This window comes from Mizuhopecten yessoensis, unplaced genomic scaffold (genome assembly GCF_002113885.1).
Source record: "Mizuhopecten yessoensis strain PY_sf001 unplaced genomic scaffold, ASM211388v2 scaffold10795, whole genome shotgun sequence".
Lineage (NCBI taxonomy): Eukaryota > Metazoa > Mollusca > Bivalvia > Pectinida > Pectinidae > Mizuhopecten > Mizuhopecten yessoensis.
The window spans coordinates 32,175-50,574 of record NW_018408725.1 but is presented as its reverse complement, the minus strand read 5'-3'; the positions used below and the strand labels follow the sequence as shown (position 1 = coordinate 50,574).

Sequence of the window (18,400 nt, the reverse complement as noted above, 5' to 3'; positions counted from 1 at the left end):
ACACATCGAGTCCGTAGCAATGAAATATTTAAAGAAAAAGTACCTGAATAATCATCAGGTTAAATGACAACATAGGCAAAGATTCACAGAAACGTGTTGTTAGAATGGATTTCATCATGAGAATTTATTGACTTTCAATCATTTTGTAATTACACAACCTTAGTCATAATCTCCTCTCCATACAGTAGATTTCTATACTGTAATGTTCTACCCCAGCGACCTGCTGCACGCTCACCCGAACCATCTGTCTACATTCAATAAACAAATGTTACATGGGCAAGTAACAAACAATTACTATATATATACATAAACAATTACTATATATATACATATAAAGTAGACTAATTTTCCGGGTCGGCATTAATTACCTACGCAGCCACGCCTACCGTGTCATACTATTAACCAGACTCATTACCGGATTTGACCAGACTATACAAGTAGCTATAGGCCTATTGAATTCAGAATTGTATTTGTATTTAGTGATAGAAAAAACATGTAAAAAAAACCCCAACTGAACGATAAGACCATTTCATCCATCTAGGACTCCTTAGTTTTACTAAAGAACCTCAGTTTACAGATATAATGCCTAAAGTATCCAGAATAAGTTCATATGACTGATGGGGATTGATGAGACCATTCAAAACTCTGGCGTGAGTATCGTAATGTCATAATCATAACGTTGGAGATAAATGGCCGACATCTGCTGTTGGCTATTCCATTTTTAGCTCACCGTGGCATCCATCAGGCGCCCATCATCCGTCCGTCAACAATTTCTTTAAACAACTTCTTCTTCTTAACCACTGATTGGAATTAAACTAAATTTGACTGGTCGCATCCCTAGATGGTGGGGATTCAAAATTGTACAAATGGTGGGACTGACCCCCAGGGGGCTGAGGGGCGAGGCCAAAAAGGGTTATTTTGCTATATTGCTATAAACGACTTCTTCTGTAGAACTATGCCTCGGATATCGATCATATTTTGTCGGAAGCATTCACGGGAGTCAGGGATTTAAAATTGTACAAATGGTGTGGCTGACCCCCCGGTCTAAGGGGTGGGGCCCAAAAAAGTTTATTACTTCGAAATGGTTGAGATCCCAACCATACAACCATATATACAATTGCTGAGTATAAAGAGAAGAATGCACATTTGCTTCCAGAATGGCTCTAGGGTCTGGCCCCATCCTTGGAGACATAGTCCCTTGGATCTCATTTGGAGCATATTTTGCCATGATTGCTTAGATATCAAGGTGAGTGATACTCTGGGCCTCTTGTTTGAAAATCTACCACACACTTTATTAACTAATACATACAGAATTTAACGATCAATTTATCGCAAAATCAATGAAAAAAGAAATATAAGACGTTAACTACGTTCTATACATATTTACCATACCGCAGCGTCCTTCGTCCGTCCGTCTGTCAGCTTTTCTTTTAAAACGCTACTAGTCATAGAATGGCAAATTTTGACCAAATTTGGTCAAAAGCATCCTTGGGAGAAGGCGAACAAATTTTGTATAAATGGTGGGTCTGGCTCCCCTTGGGGCTGAGGGGCGATGCCCAATAGTGGAAATATAGCAAATTCTATAAAATCCTTCTTCTTCTGTAGGAATAAATTAAAAGGGTTTGTTCCATATTTGGTCTGAAGCATCCTTGGGAGAAGGGGAACCAATTTTGTAAAAACCATGGGTGTGGCCCCCAGGGGCCTGAGGGGCGGGGCCAAATAGGGAAAACATAGCAAGTTATTCTTTAAAATCCTTCTTCTTCCATAGGAATAAAAGGATTTGGTCCATATTTGGTCTGAAGCATCCTTGGGAGAAGGGGAACCATTTTTTTTTAAAACTGTGGGTCTGGCCCCCTGGGGGCTGAGGGGCGGGGCCAAATAGGGAAAACATAGCAAGTTATTCTTTAAAATCCTTCTTCCATAGGAATAAAAGGATTTGGTCCATATTTGGTCTGAAGCATTCTTGGGTGAAGGGAAACTATTTTTTTATAAACTGTGGGTCTGGCCCCCTGGGGGCTGAGGGGCGGGGCCCAATAGGGGAAACATAGCAAGTTATTCTTTAAAATCCTTCTTCTTCTGTAGAAATGAAAGGATTTGTTCAATATTTGGTCTGAAGCAACCTTAGGTGAAGGGGAACCAATTTTGTATAAACCATGGGTGTGGCCCCCAAGGGTCCTGAGGGGTGGGGCCCAATAGGGGAAACATAGCAAATTATTCTTTAAAATTCTTCTTCTTCTGTAGGAATGAAAGGATTTGGTCCATGTTTGGTGTGGAGCATCCTTGGGTAAAGGGGAACCAATTTTGTATAAACGGTGGGTCTGGCCCCCCTGGGGACTGAGGGGCGGGGCCCAATAGGGGAAATATAGCAAATTCTTTAAAATCCTTCTTCTTCTGTAGGAATAAAATGATTGTTCCATATTTGTTCTGAAGCATCCTTGGACGAAGGGGAACCAATTTTCCATAAACCGTGGGTTTGGCCCCCCAGGGGCCTGAGAGGCGGGGCCCAATTGGGGAAACATAGCAAATTATTCTTCTTCTGTAGGAATGAAAGGATTTGGTCAGTATTTGTTCTGAAGCATCCTTGGGTAAAGGAGAACCAATTTTTTTTATAAACGGTGGTTGTGGCCCCCCTGGGACCTGACGGGAGGGCCCACTTTATAGTGGAAATATAGGTAAAACCTTTTTAATCCTTCTTCTAAAGGGATTTTATCCTAATTTAGTCTGGAGCACCCTTAGGCAAAAGGGACTCAATTTTGTATAAGCAGTGGGTGTGGTCTCCCAAGGGGCAGAAGGATGGGGCCCAATAGGAGAAATAGAGGTAAACCATTTAAAACCATCGGGATTATGGGATTTTATCCTTTTTTAGTCTGGAGCATTCTTGGGTCAAGGGGACTCGATTTTGTATAATTGGTGGGTATGACCCCCCTAGGTTGCATAGGGGTGGGGCTCTGTTTGAAGTTTGTTCTCGCTATATCTTAAGTTCTGGATTGATCTTTCTGAAATTTCGTATGTACTTACAGCACCTACTTCATACCAATTATTTTAAACATATTCAGGTGACTGTTTTAACTCCCTATCCAAATCTCTCTCCCTTTTTAAGTTCTTCCTTTTTGTCCTTTTTTATGGAGGCTCCACACTTTCCCAATTAACCAGCACAATTCATTGAAACTTTCATATAATGGTTATGCAACTATGAAGAGTTGATTTTATGAAAATTTTACCATTCCGATAGTTCGGGGACTTTTTTGGAAAAAATACCAACAAAATGAGTTCCTTAATGACTTTTTAATAGTTTCCCTTTTTAGCTCATCTGGTCAGCTTATACCATACCGCAGCATCCGTCGTCCGTCGTCCATCCATCCGTCAACTTTTCCTTTAAAACACTACTAGTCCTGAACAGCCCTGTAGATCTTGACTAAATTTGGCCTGGTGCATCCTTAAGCAAAGGGCTCTCAATTTTGCATAAACAGCAGGTGGGGTCAGAGAGGCATGGCCATAGGGGAAATAGAGGTAAAACCTTTAAAATCCTTCTCCTAGCTACCATAGGGATTAAGGGATTTTATCTCAATTTGGTCTGGAACATCCTTCGGCCAAGGGGACTCAATTTTGCATAAACAGCAGGTGGGGTCAGAGAGGCATGGCCCAATAGAGGTAAAACCTTTAAAATCCTTCTCCTAGCTACCATAGGGATTAAGGGATTTTTCCTCAATTTGGTCTGGAACATCCTTCGGCCAAGGGGACTCAATTTTGCATAAACAGCAGGTGGGGTCAGAGAGGCATGGCCATAGGGGAAATAGAGGTAAAACCTTTAAAATCCTTCTCCTAGCGTAACTAAAGTGATTAAGGGATTTTATCTCAATTTGGTCTGGAACATCCTTCGGCCAAGGGGACTCAATTTTGTAAAAATGGTGGGTGTGGCCCCCCTGGGGTCAGAGAGTCGGGGCCCTATAGGGGAAACAGGTAAAACCTTGAAAATCCTTCTACTACCATAGTAGTTTAAGGATTTTATCTCAATTCGGTCTGGAGCATCCTTGGGACAAGGAGACTCAATTTTGTATAAATGGTGAGTGTGGCCCCCTGGGGACAAAGGGGCAGGGATCAAAAGGAGAATTGGAGGTTTAAATCTTCAAAATCTTCTTCTTCTGTAACAATTGTGGGATTTTATCCAAATTGGGCTGGAGTATCTTTTGGCAATGGGGACTAAATTTTTATATAAACAAAGGATGTGGCCTTTCTGGGTGCAGAGTTGCGGGGCCCAATAGTGGAATTTAAGGGTTAAATCTTTAAAATCCTTCTCCGTCGATCTTTACCATTGGAGGGATTTTATTCAAATTTGGACTGGAGCATCCTTGGGCAAATGGGAGTAGATTTTGTATAAATGGAGGGTGTGGCCCTTATGGATGCAGAGTTGCGGGGCCCAAAAGGGGAATTTGAGGTTTGAATCTTTAAAATCCTTCAGTACCATTGGAGGGAATTTTTGTAAAGGAATAATTTCAGATGGTTGCTTTATTATCCAGGTGAGCAATACAGGCCCTCTGAGCCTCTTGTTTTGGTGTGTGGCATATTGTTCAGAATAATAACAACAATAAAAACAGGAAAATAAGAATTGCTAATTATCTCTACAAATATTTTATTTATTGCAAAATATATAAAACATGTAACACAAAGTATTTTTTATTGAAATTGTATGGATTAAAGTGATTTTCTACAAGCTAAAAGCAAAAAGGACACAGAGATGCATACATCAAGAGTGGGAAATTGAAGAAAATATACACAATGACTTTATAATTAATTTATTTTACATTTTACAATCACTTTGATCCTGTGAAAGTTGTGTTCCTTGAAAAAAATCGGAACTTTTTTGCAGAGGGATACAATTTAGGATAAAATTGTCAATTTATTGTTTTTTTATGAAACCAAATTACTCTTAGTCATGTACACTTTGGACATCATTCCACAGCCCGTTAGTGCACAGTATATTGTCGGGTACATGTGCCAAGAGGCTATCGCATGGTATGCCGTTTTCACGTACACCCACACATGTGTTTTCATATAGGGATCTTGATATTTTACAAAACATTATTTTCACAGAGTAAGTGCACTACATTTGTAAAAATTATTTAATCAACAGACTGAAACTCGCTCGACAGCGAAAATTGTAACAACCTCGAGCTTGTGAACTCGTGTAAGCATGTGATATGCACATGCGAGGTCAGTACACATATCACATCATTCTGCATTCCATGTGTTTCATATATGACCTTCTTGAAGTCGTCTGGTCTCATGTCAGTGTCTTCCTGTATGTCGGCACTTTGTATTGGAAGCATAAATATTCCTGAAGTACATGTGATGACACATTTCCCAGTAAAATTTTGATATTGGGTCGTGCATGTGTACTATTGTTTACCAGTTGTTACTATAATTTACACTACAGTATTGAAAATGCTTGATACCCAATACAGAAATGACAACACGGTGTACATGCACATTTCGTTGAGATTGAACGGTGGCAACAAGGGTGTAGATTGATGGTAGCGTTCCGAAAGCGGTAGTCCCCTCGACATATGGTAACGCGTCCGATGCAGTGCTGGTAGTGATTTGAACAGTGACAACAGAGGAGATAGATGGTAGCTGTGGACCAAAAGAGGCAGTTAATGGGACATGAGACGGGCGACTGGGGTCCATTGGTGCCATCAGCGAAAAAGCCACGGGATCAAACGAATATATTTCACAGGCTCTGAATCTACTGATGATATCAGTTTGTGAAAGTGCCTTCTCCTAAGCCAATTTTTTTGCTAATCAGCCCGGGCGCTGCTTCCGTGTTAAAACACTAAACATTGGAGACATTTACTGTTCGGCAGCAATTTGATGCATGCTTTTATGATCACATAAGTACGGTTATTGCTGGTACGGCCAAGCACATTTCTTGAAGATTTTTCGGCAATAAACCTACCCGTTTCATCGCAGTTCCATTTTTGTTTGGGCTTTCCACTTATACCTAATTTAAGAAGAAAACTTCCCAGGTCGTCCATGTATTTAGACACAACTACTGGGTTCAACATTGATGCCCTTGCCGATGCCTGTTTTTACCAAGCATCTGATCAACAGTTCCGGGTGTCTCATCTTTTAACCCTCCCACCAATCTTTTGAAGGTGTTAGTCTTTTGAATGGAGTGGCATTCAGTCGCCTTCAAATCTGCCCCGTTCTTTACAGAAGCTGTTTTCTACTCATTCCGATCCCCTGTCTTGCCGCCTGTTTTAATGAATCTACAATCTTCTGTTTTACTGATTCTGGAAGGGCAGGGCCTTAGTAACATTGTCAGCCAGCATCGATACGAGGACCCCATATTTTGCTACTGCCTTCCTTATCGACAACCCTGCTGATTAAAGGAAAACTTAACATTTTAATATGTTGAAATAAAGTCAGTTTTTGAAAGTATATACATTACCGAGTAAAATGATAAAGTTTGGTGGAAATAAAATAATAAGTTATGAAGAAGTTATAGCCCCTGATGTACATGTGCTATTCAGAGTCAGCACCAAACAATTCTCATTTCACTTACTTAACATTAACCTCTAGCACACCAATTTAGCACACAGTCATCAATTTCATATTTTGCACACACATTTATTTTAGTAAATTTGATAGAATTTTGACAATCTAACACATTTAAAATTCACACAAAACTCCAAAATTCTACACAAAACATGAGTCATAAAAGGTAATCAGATATCCATGTTAACTGATCATCTATCAATTATACAGACTTACATATAGCACTTTTTGCTCCCTTAGGTGTGAAAGACTCTTATATTAATTACTGAATGACTTGTACATTTGTATATGAAATGCATTTAGTTAAGACTACAAAATTAATAACTTCCATTGGAAAAGCAAAAGAATTATTCACTGTCCGAAATTAAATGCCGATTCCGAAATACTGTCGGATAAAGTCAGACAGTCAAACAGGTTGTAATATTTACTTAAAGTTTTTTATTTTTTTATAATTTGTTGATATAAATCAATAAAAAATATGTTTCTACATTTCAAAATATTAAATTTTTATTCTCATACATCAAGAACTTACCTCTGTATAAGGTTATTGTGGGAGTGCTTATTCTTATGGTCACCTTCAAAAGATCTCGGTCAAAGAAACTTTGATCACATGATCCCGGAAAGTCAACTTTGGTCCAGGTTTATTTGTGTTTTCAGTTTGTCCCTTAAAACTAAATTTAGATTAATGGAATCTCCGATAATCACAGTCAATGAAATGCTTCAAAATGTTACAAACGCACAACAAACAACGAGAAAGCCTCAAGTTTAGTACAGCTATATTGTGAATTGTCCGAGATTACCTGTCTGTCCCAGATTACCCGGATTGCCCATAGAGGCATAAAAATTAACGTCTGATATGGTGCTTTTCACAAAATTATACGTTTATGATATTTGTGTTAACAATATGTTAGCTTTGTCAGTATCAGGGACTAATTTGTCATCAGTGAAACTGTATGTTCAAATAATTCCTGGGTTCTGAGCTTAGTCGGCTGATCTTGTATCTACCATGTATCTGTTTCATGTATGATGTATTTTCACTTGTTGATATTGTAAACTGAAGCTGAACTGTGATTCTATATTATCTGAATGAAGGCATCAAATAGTACTAAACAGTAGACCTAAAATCATCAATCTTGGATTTAAATATTTGTAAAATAGGATACAATTTATAGCAAGTAAATTGGATTATTTACTGGATAAACTGTTTCAGTTATTAAAAGTTAAATTTGATTGAAATTAATTTAAATTCACCCTGTGATAAAATAAAGATAGGGTAATAACTATATAATTGATTGCTGAAATATGATGTATCAATAGCATTGCTTGCATGCTTGCTTCCCAGTTAACACTGTTCCAACCCTTTAACACTGCACAGTAGCGGAATGTGATTTGGAAGAGGCTGCGAGAAAATGATGGGTTTTTAAAGTTGTATCTGTTCTGTGTCAGCGCATATAGTATTGAATTTTACTTATATAGTCTAAAACCGTATAGGTGTCATATTGTCAATTAACCTTGTTTGTAGGACTGTAGGACTAGCTGTGTATATATTGTTAGGTACATTATACTCTTCATGTGTTGATAGTTATGAGTTGTAGTAAACTTCAGACATTTATTGATAGACCTATACTGCATGTAGTCATAAGAAAAAAAACTATATTGCTTACGAGTAGTAAGGGATTCTACCTGAAAAGGCATGTTGATTTGTTACAGAATTTCAATTGTAACATTGAATTTCATTGTCAACCAGGTGGTAGGTTTGTACATTTTCTTGACTGGTTAGAAACTGAACTTCCAGTAAGGGTTAGTTCTTTTCCAGAGACTGTTCTATATGTTTGGCTGGGTAGATGTGACCTAACACAGAAAGAGGGAAAATTTATTGATCCTAGACAAGAGACTGGCAAGTTCAGATCTGAAGTCTGTAATTGACAGGTACATTTCGTTAGTGTCCCGATATCCCACTGTACAGCTGATATTTTTGGAGATCCCCTCATACTCTATACACGAGTGGAATAAATCCAAGGGGCATCCAAAATTCTGAATCATTTCAACCACATGATCTCATACTGAATGAGAGAGTGTTGGGGTTGAATAATTTCCTGACTGAAGTCAATAATAGACACTCGGTGAGTTCGCCTCACCTAAGGTTAGATTTAGTCAGGTACAGGAGGCCGAAAAACCAGGAAAAGTCCAGGATCTCGTTGAATTTTAGTCTGTACAAGGATGGCATCCACCCTAGTTCTCTACTAGCTAGGTGTTGGATGAAAAGACTTGTAATTTCTATTTGTCAATACCGTGTGTAGATATAATACATACATTTGTTTTTCTTGCAGAACATACATAAGTATACATTTATCAGCCTTGCAATTCATATTTTTCTATCTGTATATATATATACTGAGCAGTTGTCTTGTATTCCTTGTTAGGTAGGGATTGTCCCAATCATCTGGATACTAGATATATTGCTGCTCATTTTATCGGTTATATATTTGTATTTAGTCTGAAATGGCAGACTCAAAACCGACAGAAGAAGAAGGTCCCATCCTGGAGCAGGCAGACTATGACCTCATGGCAAGCCTTTTGCACCAGAATAGTGACTATGTTCTGTTCACCAAGGTGGAGTATGATAGCATGTTGAGTCAAAAAGATCCAGGTTCTGTCACAACCCCTAAGCCACAGGCACGTGATAGTGCTGAGCTCTTGAGTGGGGATTACCGAAGTTTACCACGCTATCCTCGTTTTGGGTTAGATTTTACAGACCAGGGAGATGGGGGAAATACTAGTACTCCTTTACCTTCACGGTTACCTAATCCTAGTTATTCCCAGTCAGGGGGGCTAGAAGCAGGATATAAATTTCCTGTCCTTCCTGCGCCACGGAAACAGGATATGCACCTTTTGCCTCAAGTGCCTAAGATCTCCTCATTTGCTGGAGATGAGACACATCAGCAAGGTGAAACTACATATGAGGGATGGCGATATGAGGTCAAGTATTTAGCATCTGACAGCACCCCGTCAGAGCAGCTGGTGCTACAGGCTATACGAAAATCACTTCGGGGTATTGCTCGTCAGACGCTTATACCATTAGGCCCACAAGCAACTTTAAGGGAAATTCTCAATAAGTTGAATACCCTCTTTGGTAATGTGGCCTCGTATGAAGTTGTATTGCAGCAGTTTTACTCTGCTACGCAAAAGGAAGTTGAATCTGTCACTGCATTTGGGTGCTGGCTGGAAGCATTGTTGCAGCTAGCCATCAGTAGTGAACATGTAAGATCCTCAGCCAGGGAGGACATGATACGGTCCAAATACGGTGCAAAATCAAGACTCTTGAAAAAAGGCTGGAGGGAAATGGTAAGTCGGGGGCATACCACAACAAGGGAAAGGCTGGACGCAGCTATACTTACCAAAAACAAACAAATGGCAACCCCCAGAAACAGCCCTCAGCAGGTGTGTTGGAACCAAAAGAGTAACCTCCCCTTTTGTAGGGCTAATGGGGGAAGGTGAAGGTAGGGCAAGCCCAAGTAACAATACCATTTCAGGCAGTACACTGTATGATCAAATGGTTGGTGGTACAAACGTAGACCAGACCATAATAGGGGGAAGGGTACATTCTGCTCTCATAGATAGTGGCTCTATGATCACTTGTATTTCAGAGGAGTGTTGCAAATCTCTGAACCCATGGCCAGTACTTATGGATGTCAAAGATTTTGATCTCCAGGTATTTGGTGCAGGTGGTTCTAAGTTACCATACTTAGGATATATTGAGGCAGATATTACCATTCCATTTCTATCTGATTGTGAGTTTGGTGTACTATATTGGTAATACTGATGACCAAATACAACAGAGAGGTTCCTGTTATTGTTGGTACAAACATCATACGTAGGTTTAGGGATATACAACAGACTAGCTCTGGTGCTACTTTTCCAGAAGCTTGGCAGTCTGCTGTTGACAGTTAGTGTGTCAACAATCCCATGATGGTGAAATCTGCCAATACTTATCCAATGTCTATAGGTCCTAACCAGGTAAAGACTGTCCAAGGCTTGGTGCGTAAAATAGGGGAACATAGTACATCTGTAACAGAACAAGGCAGTTCACTCCAATCTGGGAACCTGGTGGTATGTCCAAGGGTAGTGTCACTAGAATGTGCACCTGGTAGACTCAAAAGGATACCAGTCCGGATCTGCAATCTGTCTACTGAGGCTGTTACTATCTCACCTAAATCAACTTTGTGTACTCTCACTGATGTGAAGGTAATGGACAGATGGTCTCCGGCACCCTCTGAGAAAAATGACACCAAATCCTCCAAGGATAAGGTTGAGGGGGAGTGGTGGGATAAATTGGGGGTAGCTATAAACAAGGACAACCTCTCTGCTGAACAGTTGGAGAGAGCTTACCAGATACTGGGTAAGTGGCAGCATATCTTTTCTAGATCTTTTCCAGATCTGGGGAAAACAGACCTGGTGAAACACGAGATAAAATTCTCGGATGAGGTTCCATTTAGGGAACCATACAGTTGCATTCCACCAGGGATGTATGAGGAGGTGAGGCAACATCTTAAGGAAATGTTAGACTGATGTTATCAGAGAGTCTCACAGCCCCTACTGCTCGAACGGCATCCTTGTTCGGAAAAAAGATGGATCCCTGAGGTTTTGCATAGATCTGCGTAAGCTCAATAGGAAAACCATTAAGGACGCCTATACTCTTCCTAGGGTGGAGGAAACCATGGACTCCCTTATTGGATCCAAATACTTCAGTAAACTGGACCTGAGGTCTGGTTACTGGCAGGTCGAGATCAAAGAAGAGGACAAGGCCAGAACAGCCTTTTCTGTGGGCCCGCTAGGTTTCTTTGAATGTAACCGCATGGCATTTGGTTTAACTGATGTACCAGCGACTTTGATTGATGCAAGCCTGCATGGGAGAAAGCCATCTAAAGGAATGTTTAAACTTCTTAGATGACATTCTCATTTTTTCTGACACCTTTGAGGAGCACCACAAAAGGTTGGAGGGTGTGTTTGAACGGCTAGAAAAACATGGCTTAAAGCTGAAACCCTCCAAATGTGAATTATTTAAGTCTCAAGTGTGCTATTTGGGGCACATTGTTTCTGAGAAAGGAATTCAAAATGACCCAGAAATACTTGAAGCGTTGAAGGCATGGCCCGAACCTGTCCATGTTAAAACGCTACGCTCCTTTCTAGGGTTCACAGGGTACTCCAGGAGGTTCATCAAGGATTATGCAAAAGTCATAAACCTTTAAATGATCTTTTTGTGGGACACTGTACCCACAAAACTGTGAAGGGACCAAAGAAAAACATTCCTTGGGTATGGGGAGACAGTCAGCAGAAGGCTTTTGACACCATTGTTAGTTTTCTACGTCTCCACCAGTGTTAGCATATGCAGACTTTGCTAAGCCTTTCATTGTTAATACAGATGCCTCTGTGGAAGGTTTGGGAGCTGTGCTGTACCAGAATCAAGGTAGCCATGAAAGGGTAATAGCATATGCCAGTAGAGGTTTACGTCCCAGTGAAAAGAACTACCCAGCTCATAAGTTGGAATTTCTTTGTCTCAAATGGGCACTCACTGGCAAGTTCCATGATTACCTATATGGCAATACTTTTGAGGTACATACAGATAACAACCCTCTAACCTATGTGACGACCACTGCGAAGCTGGACGCAGCAAGTCATAGGTGGTTAGCCTCACTCTCAAACTATAACTTTAACTAAGTTTATAGAGCGGGCCGTCTCAATGGGGATGCAGATGGGTTGTCAAGACGACCGTATCGGCAAGAGGAAGTTTTTCCAGATGTAGTGAGAGCAGTTACCTGTGCTTGTTTGTCCACTAGGGAGAAGTTACCTTTGGCAGAAACTGTAGTACTCTCAAATACATCATCCCTAGAACCGGAGAACAACACCCTAGAATTAGGGAATGTGAAACTCTCTGGTGTGGATTGGGAAAAACACCAATCCTTAGAAAAACATCTTAGGAGGGTGATAGAGTTTGTCAGGGAGGGGATTCGACCTGATAAAAAATTAATGCAACACGAACCTGAGGAGGTGTGTCGGTTTATGCAGGAATGGCGGCTGCTGAGGCTACACAAGGGTGCTTCGATAGAGACACCACAGTAGACGGTGATCCTGTGCAGCAGCTAGTTATTCCTAAGGGATATCGAAAGAAAGTCCTCAGGGGAGTGCATGAAGATGTAGGTCATCAGGGACATGACCGAACAAGCTGGTTGGCAAGGCATAGGTTTTTCTGGCCAGGCCTTGATGCCGAGGTAAATAGTTGGGTTGAAAGCTGTGGTAGGTGTGTTCGTAGAAAAACTCCTGCTGTCCCAAGTGCAGAGTTGGTTAATATGCAAAGTTCCCGTCCAATGGAGCTACTCTGCATTGACTATTTGACTTTGGAAAGGTCAAAGGGTGGCTACAAGAACATGCTGGTTATTACTGACCATTTCACCCGCTATTCCCAAGCAATTCCAACCAGAAACCAGTTGGCGAGAACCACTGCCAGAGTGTTGTATGAGCATTTTATTGTCCACTACAGCTTTCCTGCCTGAATTCACAGTGACCAGGGCAGGAATTTGGAAAGCAAAGTTATTAAAGAACTTTGCAAGATAGCTGGAGTGGATCGAGAAAACTAGAACTACCCCTTACCATCCGATGGGCAATGCCATGGTCGAACGGTTCAACCAAGCCCTGTTAAAAATGATAGGTACAATATTAATGGAGGAGGAACATAAATCCAATTGGAAGTCCTATGTGGCTCCACTTGTACATGCTTATAATGCAACAAAGCATGAGACAACCGGATATTCTCCTCATTACCTGATGTTTGGTTGGCACCCAAGACTTGGTGTAGATGCATTTTTAGGCATCAATACCAGTTCTGAGGCTGTAGGGAGCCGACAGAATTACGCCCAGAAACTTAAGCATCGGTTAGACTCTGCATACATTTAAGCTGCCTCGGCTGAAAGCGGGAGGAAGAGTAAGTGGTACAAGGATAGGTACGATAGGGGGGTTAGAGAAGGGACCTTGGAGGTTGGTGACCGGGTTCTGATGAGGAACGTTGGTATACGTGGCAAACAAAAATTGGCTGACAAATTGGCTAAGGAACCCTTTTGTGTGCCAACTATTGACATGACTAAGGAAGAAGGTGCTCATGAACCAAGGGAGACAACCCGAAATCATCAGCAAGATAGACTTAGATGAGAGTTTCTCCTCAATTACTGACTCTGCCAGCTCAGATGAGGATGGGAGTCAAACATCCAGGTATATTTTTCCTGCTAGGAGGCCCAAACACACTGCTGCTGAGACGCGACAGCCAGTGCAACCAAACACTTTTGGTGCAGGGGATTCTCTGAGGAGGGGAATAAGGGTGTTTGTGGAAAATCCAACACTGCAGGCAGTGTAGGTCATACACAGGATCGGAATCCACAGCAGCTGTAAGGCCCAAACGAGCCTGTAAACCTCCTAATTTATATGGAGAATGGCTCATGGGGACCTTGGTGTTGTCCGATTCTACAGCTGAGCTAGGTCTTTGTATAGCAAGTCGGAGCAGTGGGAGAATGTCATAGGGAACAAAGCTTGCTACTGATTTTGAAACTATTGGTCAATCTCTACAGCTACTGGTGGGTATTGACCTTAGGGTTTACCATCAAATTATGTAGTTATGTAGCTTAATTGTAACTCGCATTCAATTATTTTAAAAAGATTGATATTCATATCAGGAATGCATTGTTTCCACTGGCAGTGGGGAGATTCTTTTAAGTGTATAACGTACATGTTTATGTTACCTGGGGATACTGGCCAAGGTGGCAAGATGGATATTTTGATTAAGCTTAAGGGTTATAATTTGTAGTTTGTAGTTTGATTAATGCCAGGAGTCATTTCCCTTTGCAGGGGAGAATGTCACGGACACCGGTGGCCAAACTTATTAACAGTGTTTGTCCAGTAGGTTTAGTATTTTATATTATGTATTTTAAATACAATGTAATTTGAGTACACATGTTAATACTTGTGTTGTGTATCGTGTGTAATGGTATATATGTCTGTATCAGGTAATGTACCTGTGTTATAATTGTGACGTATGAGAGGTGGGTGCAAGTATTGGCTGAGAGGGACACTTTGACCTATGACCCTGTCCATGCATGTGAAAACCCTCACCCTGGGCTCTGCCCAGGTGAGTTAATTCACTCTACACCAACCCTTGACTTAGATTAGTCGCATGTGAATTGCCTGTGTGCGTTACCGCCACAGTGCAAGGGAACTGTCTCTGTTCACAATGTGAATGTTTAATAAACTGTCATATTTGTTCACACAAGAAGAAACCCACACTTACACTCGTGTGACATAAACACTACTTGAACCAATAGTCGAAAACCCAAAAATTAAGGATCCTCGTAGCCTGCCAAAACTTTAACTATGCATTGGAAACTGTTTTGTTTTTTTGCCAGCATGGTGATAGTAAAAGAACAACCTTTTATAGAATAGCATGGAGTTGTGTGGTCAGGTTAAAAACAATTTCTCTGAATATCCATGCATACGATGACTTAAGGGATCGAACCCTGGCCGCCTGCGTGGAAGGCCAGAGTGTTAACCACTCAACCAATCTGCCCATACGCTCAGTGAAACTGTATGTTTTAATTATTCCTGGAGTCTGAATTTTAAAGAATGTCAGGTACAAAAATAGCAAAGCTAAAGACTCCTTAAACAAATAGACAGGAAACATTTCACTACAAAGTAATGAAGTAATATTACAATAGAATTATAAGTGTTTGGTTTGACTGTACATGTAGGTGCCAACGCTTATCTACCTGTATTCTCAAATTAATCAGCTTTTTCTTCCTGGCACTGTTAAATTTTTACCATTGGATTTAAGAAAGAATTCTCATCTATGGAAAATTCTGTAATGATTACTCATGGAGAGTCTTAAGGTTTTCCCCTAAATTAGGGAACATTCTTGAAACCTTGATATGTAAGGCTGTTTGACCTTGAAGTAGGTACTATGACTTTCGATTGGTAGTATGAGTTGTGTGTTGACTCCAGTCACACTGTCTTAACTTTTAACTTAGTTCTAATACCTTTATAAAGTTGTAGTAAAAGTTTGGAGTAGCTACAGTTAGATCGTCTGACCTTGAAGGTAGTTCTCTGACCTTGGTAGATTTGTAGGATGAGTGGTGGGTGTTCTGGCCAACAGATCAACAACTTACCTGGATAGAGGACAGGTAGCCAAAGGTATTATACAACTAAACAGCTATGTGGTTTTGTCTGTATTGATAATAAAAACCTCATCTGTATGCTGTGGTATGGTAAAAGCTTCAATATATTGTCCTGAATGGGTTGTGCTGGAGTTTTATCCCCTCAGCCAGCCACCTGTGTCTCAGTTACACCAGGTGTACAATTGAAGCACATCTTTTAGGGGGAAATATATGTCTTCTGTCTACCAAGGTGAGTATATGTGAAATTTTTACGATTTTTCTTGTCTATTTTCCCAGGAAATTTTACGTAAACATCAAACTGACTGAGATGTGACTGGAACCTTTGAAATGGTGATTTCTGCAGATTCATCATCGGCTAATTTGGGATTCAAACTACCGTTAATGGGCAGAGCAGGGATTTGGGGAAAGAAAAGATGAGAGGAATTGAAGGGGCCGGGCCGTTTTAACATTGAAAGGTATTTATAAGGAGCTGTGCTATAGCTCTCATCTCGTCACGAATGGGACATTATTTGCATTTACAGCCTGTTAAGTGGAGAATTATAGAAGTTAGAAAAGTCTGACAAATATTTTATGATAATTGTTTTTATATGATCACGCGGGCGTCCAAGGTGTTCAAGAGATTTAAGGCTTTCCTTCAAACAAGACTTATCTAAAATTATGACTTTTATGCATCCTTGAAGTCCATGGAACAGCGAATCTGATAAAACAAGTATCTTTATTGGTGTTGAGCGATTCACTATTAAATGTCCCAGTATCTATTGATGTTTGATAGGAAATGGCATTTCTCGACAAAATTTCTATAAGATATTTCGTTTCTCTAAATTATGAAACATTACTTAAAGGTTTGTTAGAAGTTCAAGGGAAAACAGTTTTAGCACTAAAGAGAGTGACAATAATGTGATTTAAGATTTGATTGTAAAATGTGCTGTAAAGTGATTGTTTCTTGAAGATATAGATTTTTTCTCTGTAAAATGTCATCTTGGTTTGTATCTGTTTATATTTCTTTGAAGTTTGACTTTTTTGCTCCGGTTAAAAAACGTATACAAGGCGTTTAAATGTTTATATATATCTCTGATTTGTCTGAATATACCTGGTGAGGTGGAACAGGTTTTTATCAACCACACATCAAACACTTTTTTACTTTGTGGAATATTATCAAGATTTGATTAAATGATTTGATTTTTCATAATTGTATGCGAAAATGAAATACACTAAAATTATCAGCGATTTTATACATTAACTATACTTTTTTAAAAAGCCATTTTTATCAATGTATGGGTTTCTTCCTTAAACCTTTTTCAAGATAAAAACTAAATTTAACCACATATAATCACCTGAAAATGTAAAGATACATCACGTAGATAAAAGAAATGTTATGTGGAAGGCAATGAGTGTTAGAATAGTTAAGATCTTTTGTCAAGTAATGACATACAGTCTACAGTCTAGGTTGATCTTACAACTTTATAGTCAAGTACTGACACACAGCCTACAGTTAAAGTTGATCTCACAACTTTATGGTCAAGTATTGACATACAGACTACAGTTAAGGTTGATCTCACAACTTGATGGTCACGTACTGACATACCGACTACGGTCAAGGTTGATCCCACACCATGGTGGTCAAGTACTTACATCAATCTTACAGTCAAGGTTGACCTCACAACTTGGTGGTCAAGTACTTACAAACAGTCTTACAGTCAAGGTTGACCTCACAACTTGATGGTCAAGTACTGACACAAATACTACAGTCCAGGTTGATTTCACAACTTGATGGTCAAGTACTGACACACAGACTACAGTTAAAGTTGATCTCACAACTTTATGGTCAAGTATTGACATACAGACTACAGTTAAGGTTGATCTCACAACTTGATGGTCATGTACTGACATACGGACTACGGTCAATGTTGATCCAACACCATGGTGGTCAAGTACTTACATCAATCTTACAGTCAAGGTTGCCCTCACAACTTGGTGGTCAAGTACTGACACACAGACTACAGTTAAAGTTGATCTCACAACTTTATGGTCAAGTATTGACATACAGACTACAGTTAAGGTTGATCTCACAACTTGATGGTCAAGTACATGACCTCACAACTTGATGGTCAAGTACTGACACAAAGACTACAGTCCAGGTTGATCTTTCAACTTTATAGTCAAGTACTGAAATACAGACTACAGTCAAGGTTGATCTTACAACTTGGTGGTCAAGTACTGACATACAGACTACAGTTAAGGTTGATCTCACAATTTCGTGGTCAAGTTCTGACATACAGACTACAGTCAAGGTTGATCTACAACTTGCTGGTCAGGTTCTGACATACATACTTCAGTCAAGGTTGATCTCACAACTTGGTGGTCAAGTACTGACACACAGACTACAGTCAAGCTGACACAAAGACTACAGTCCAGGTTGATCTTTCAACTTTAAAGTCAAGTACTGAAATACAGACTACAGTCAAGGTTGATCTCACAACTTGGTGGTCAAGTACTGACACACAGACTACAGTCAAGGTTGATCTTTCAACTTTATAGTCAAGTACTGAAATACAGACTACAGTCAAGGTTGATCTCACAATTTGGTGGTCAAGTTCTGACATACAGACTACCGTCAAGGTTGATCTCACAAT

At 40.0% G+C, this 18,400-nt stretch overlaps 1 protein-coding gene across 2 annotated transcripts in view; it reads left to right on the top strand.

Moving 5' to 3' along the window:
- LOC110462419 (cysteine-rich DPF motif domain-containing protein 1-like) overlaps nt 1-18,400 on the top strand; it is a 91,353-nt gene that overhangs the window by 56,865 nt on the left and 16,088 nt on the right. For both annotated transcript variants that reach the window (XM_021516367.1, XM_021516366.1), the window contains one exon: nt 16,044-16,222. In XM_021516367.1, coding sequence (XP_021372042.1) covers nt 16,044-16,057 — 14 coding nt within the window. In that variant the 3' untranslated portion in view covers nt 16,058-16,222. The remainder of the gene's footprint in view (nt 1-16,043; nt 16,223-18,400) is intronic.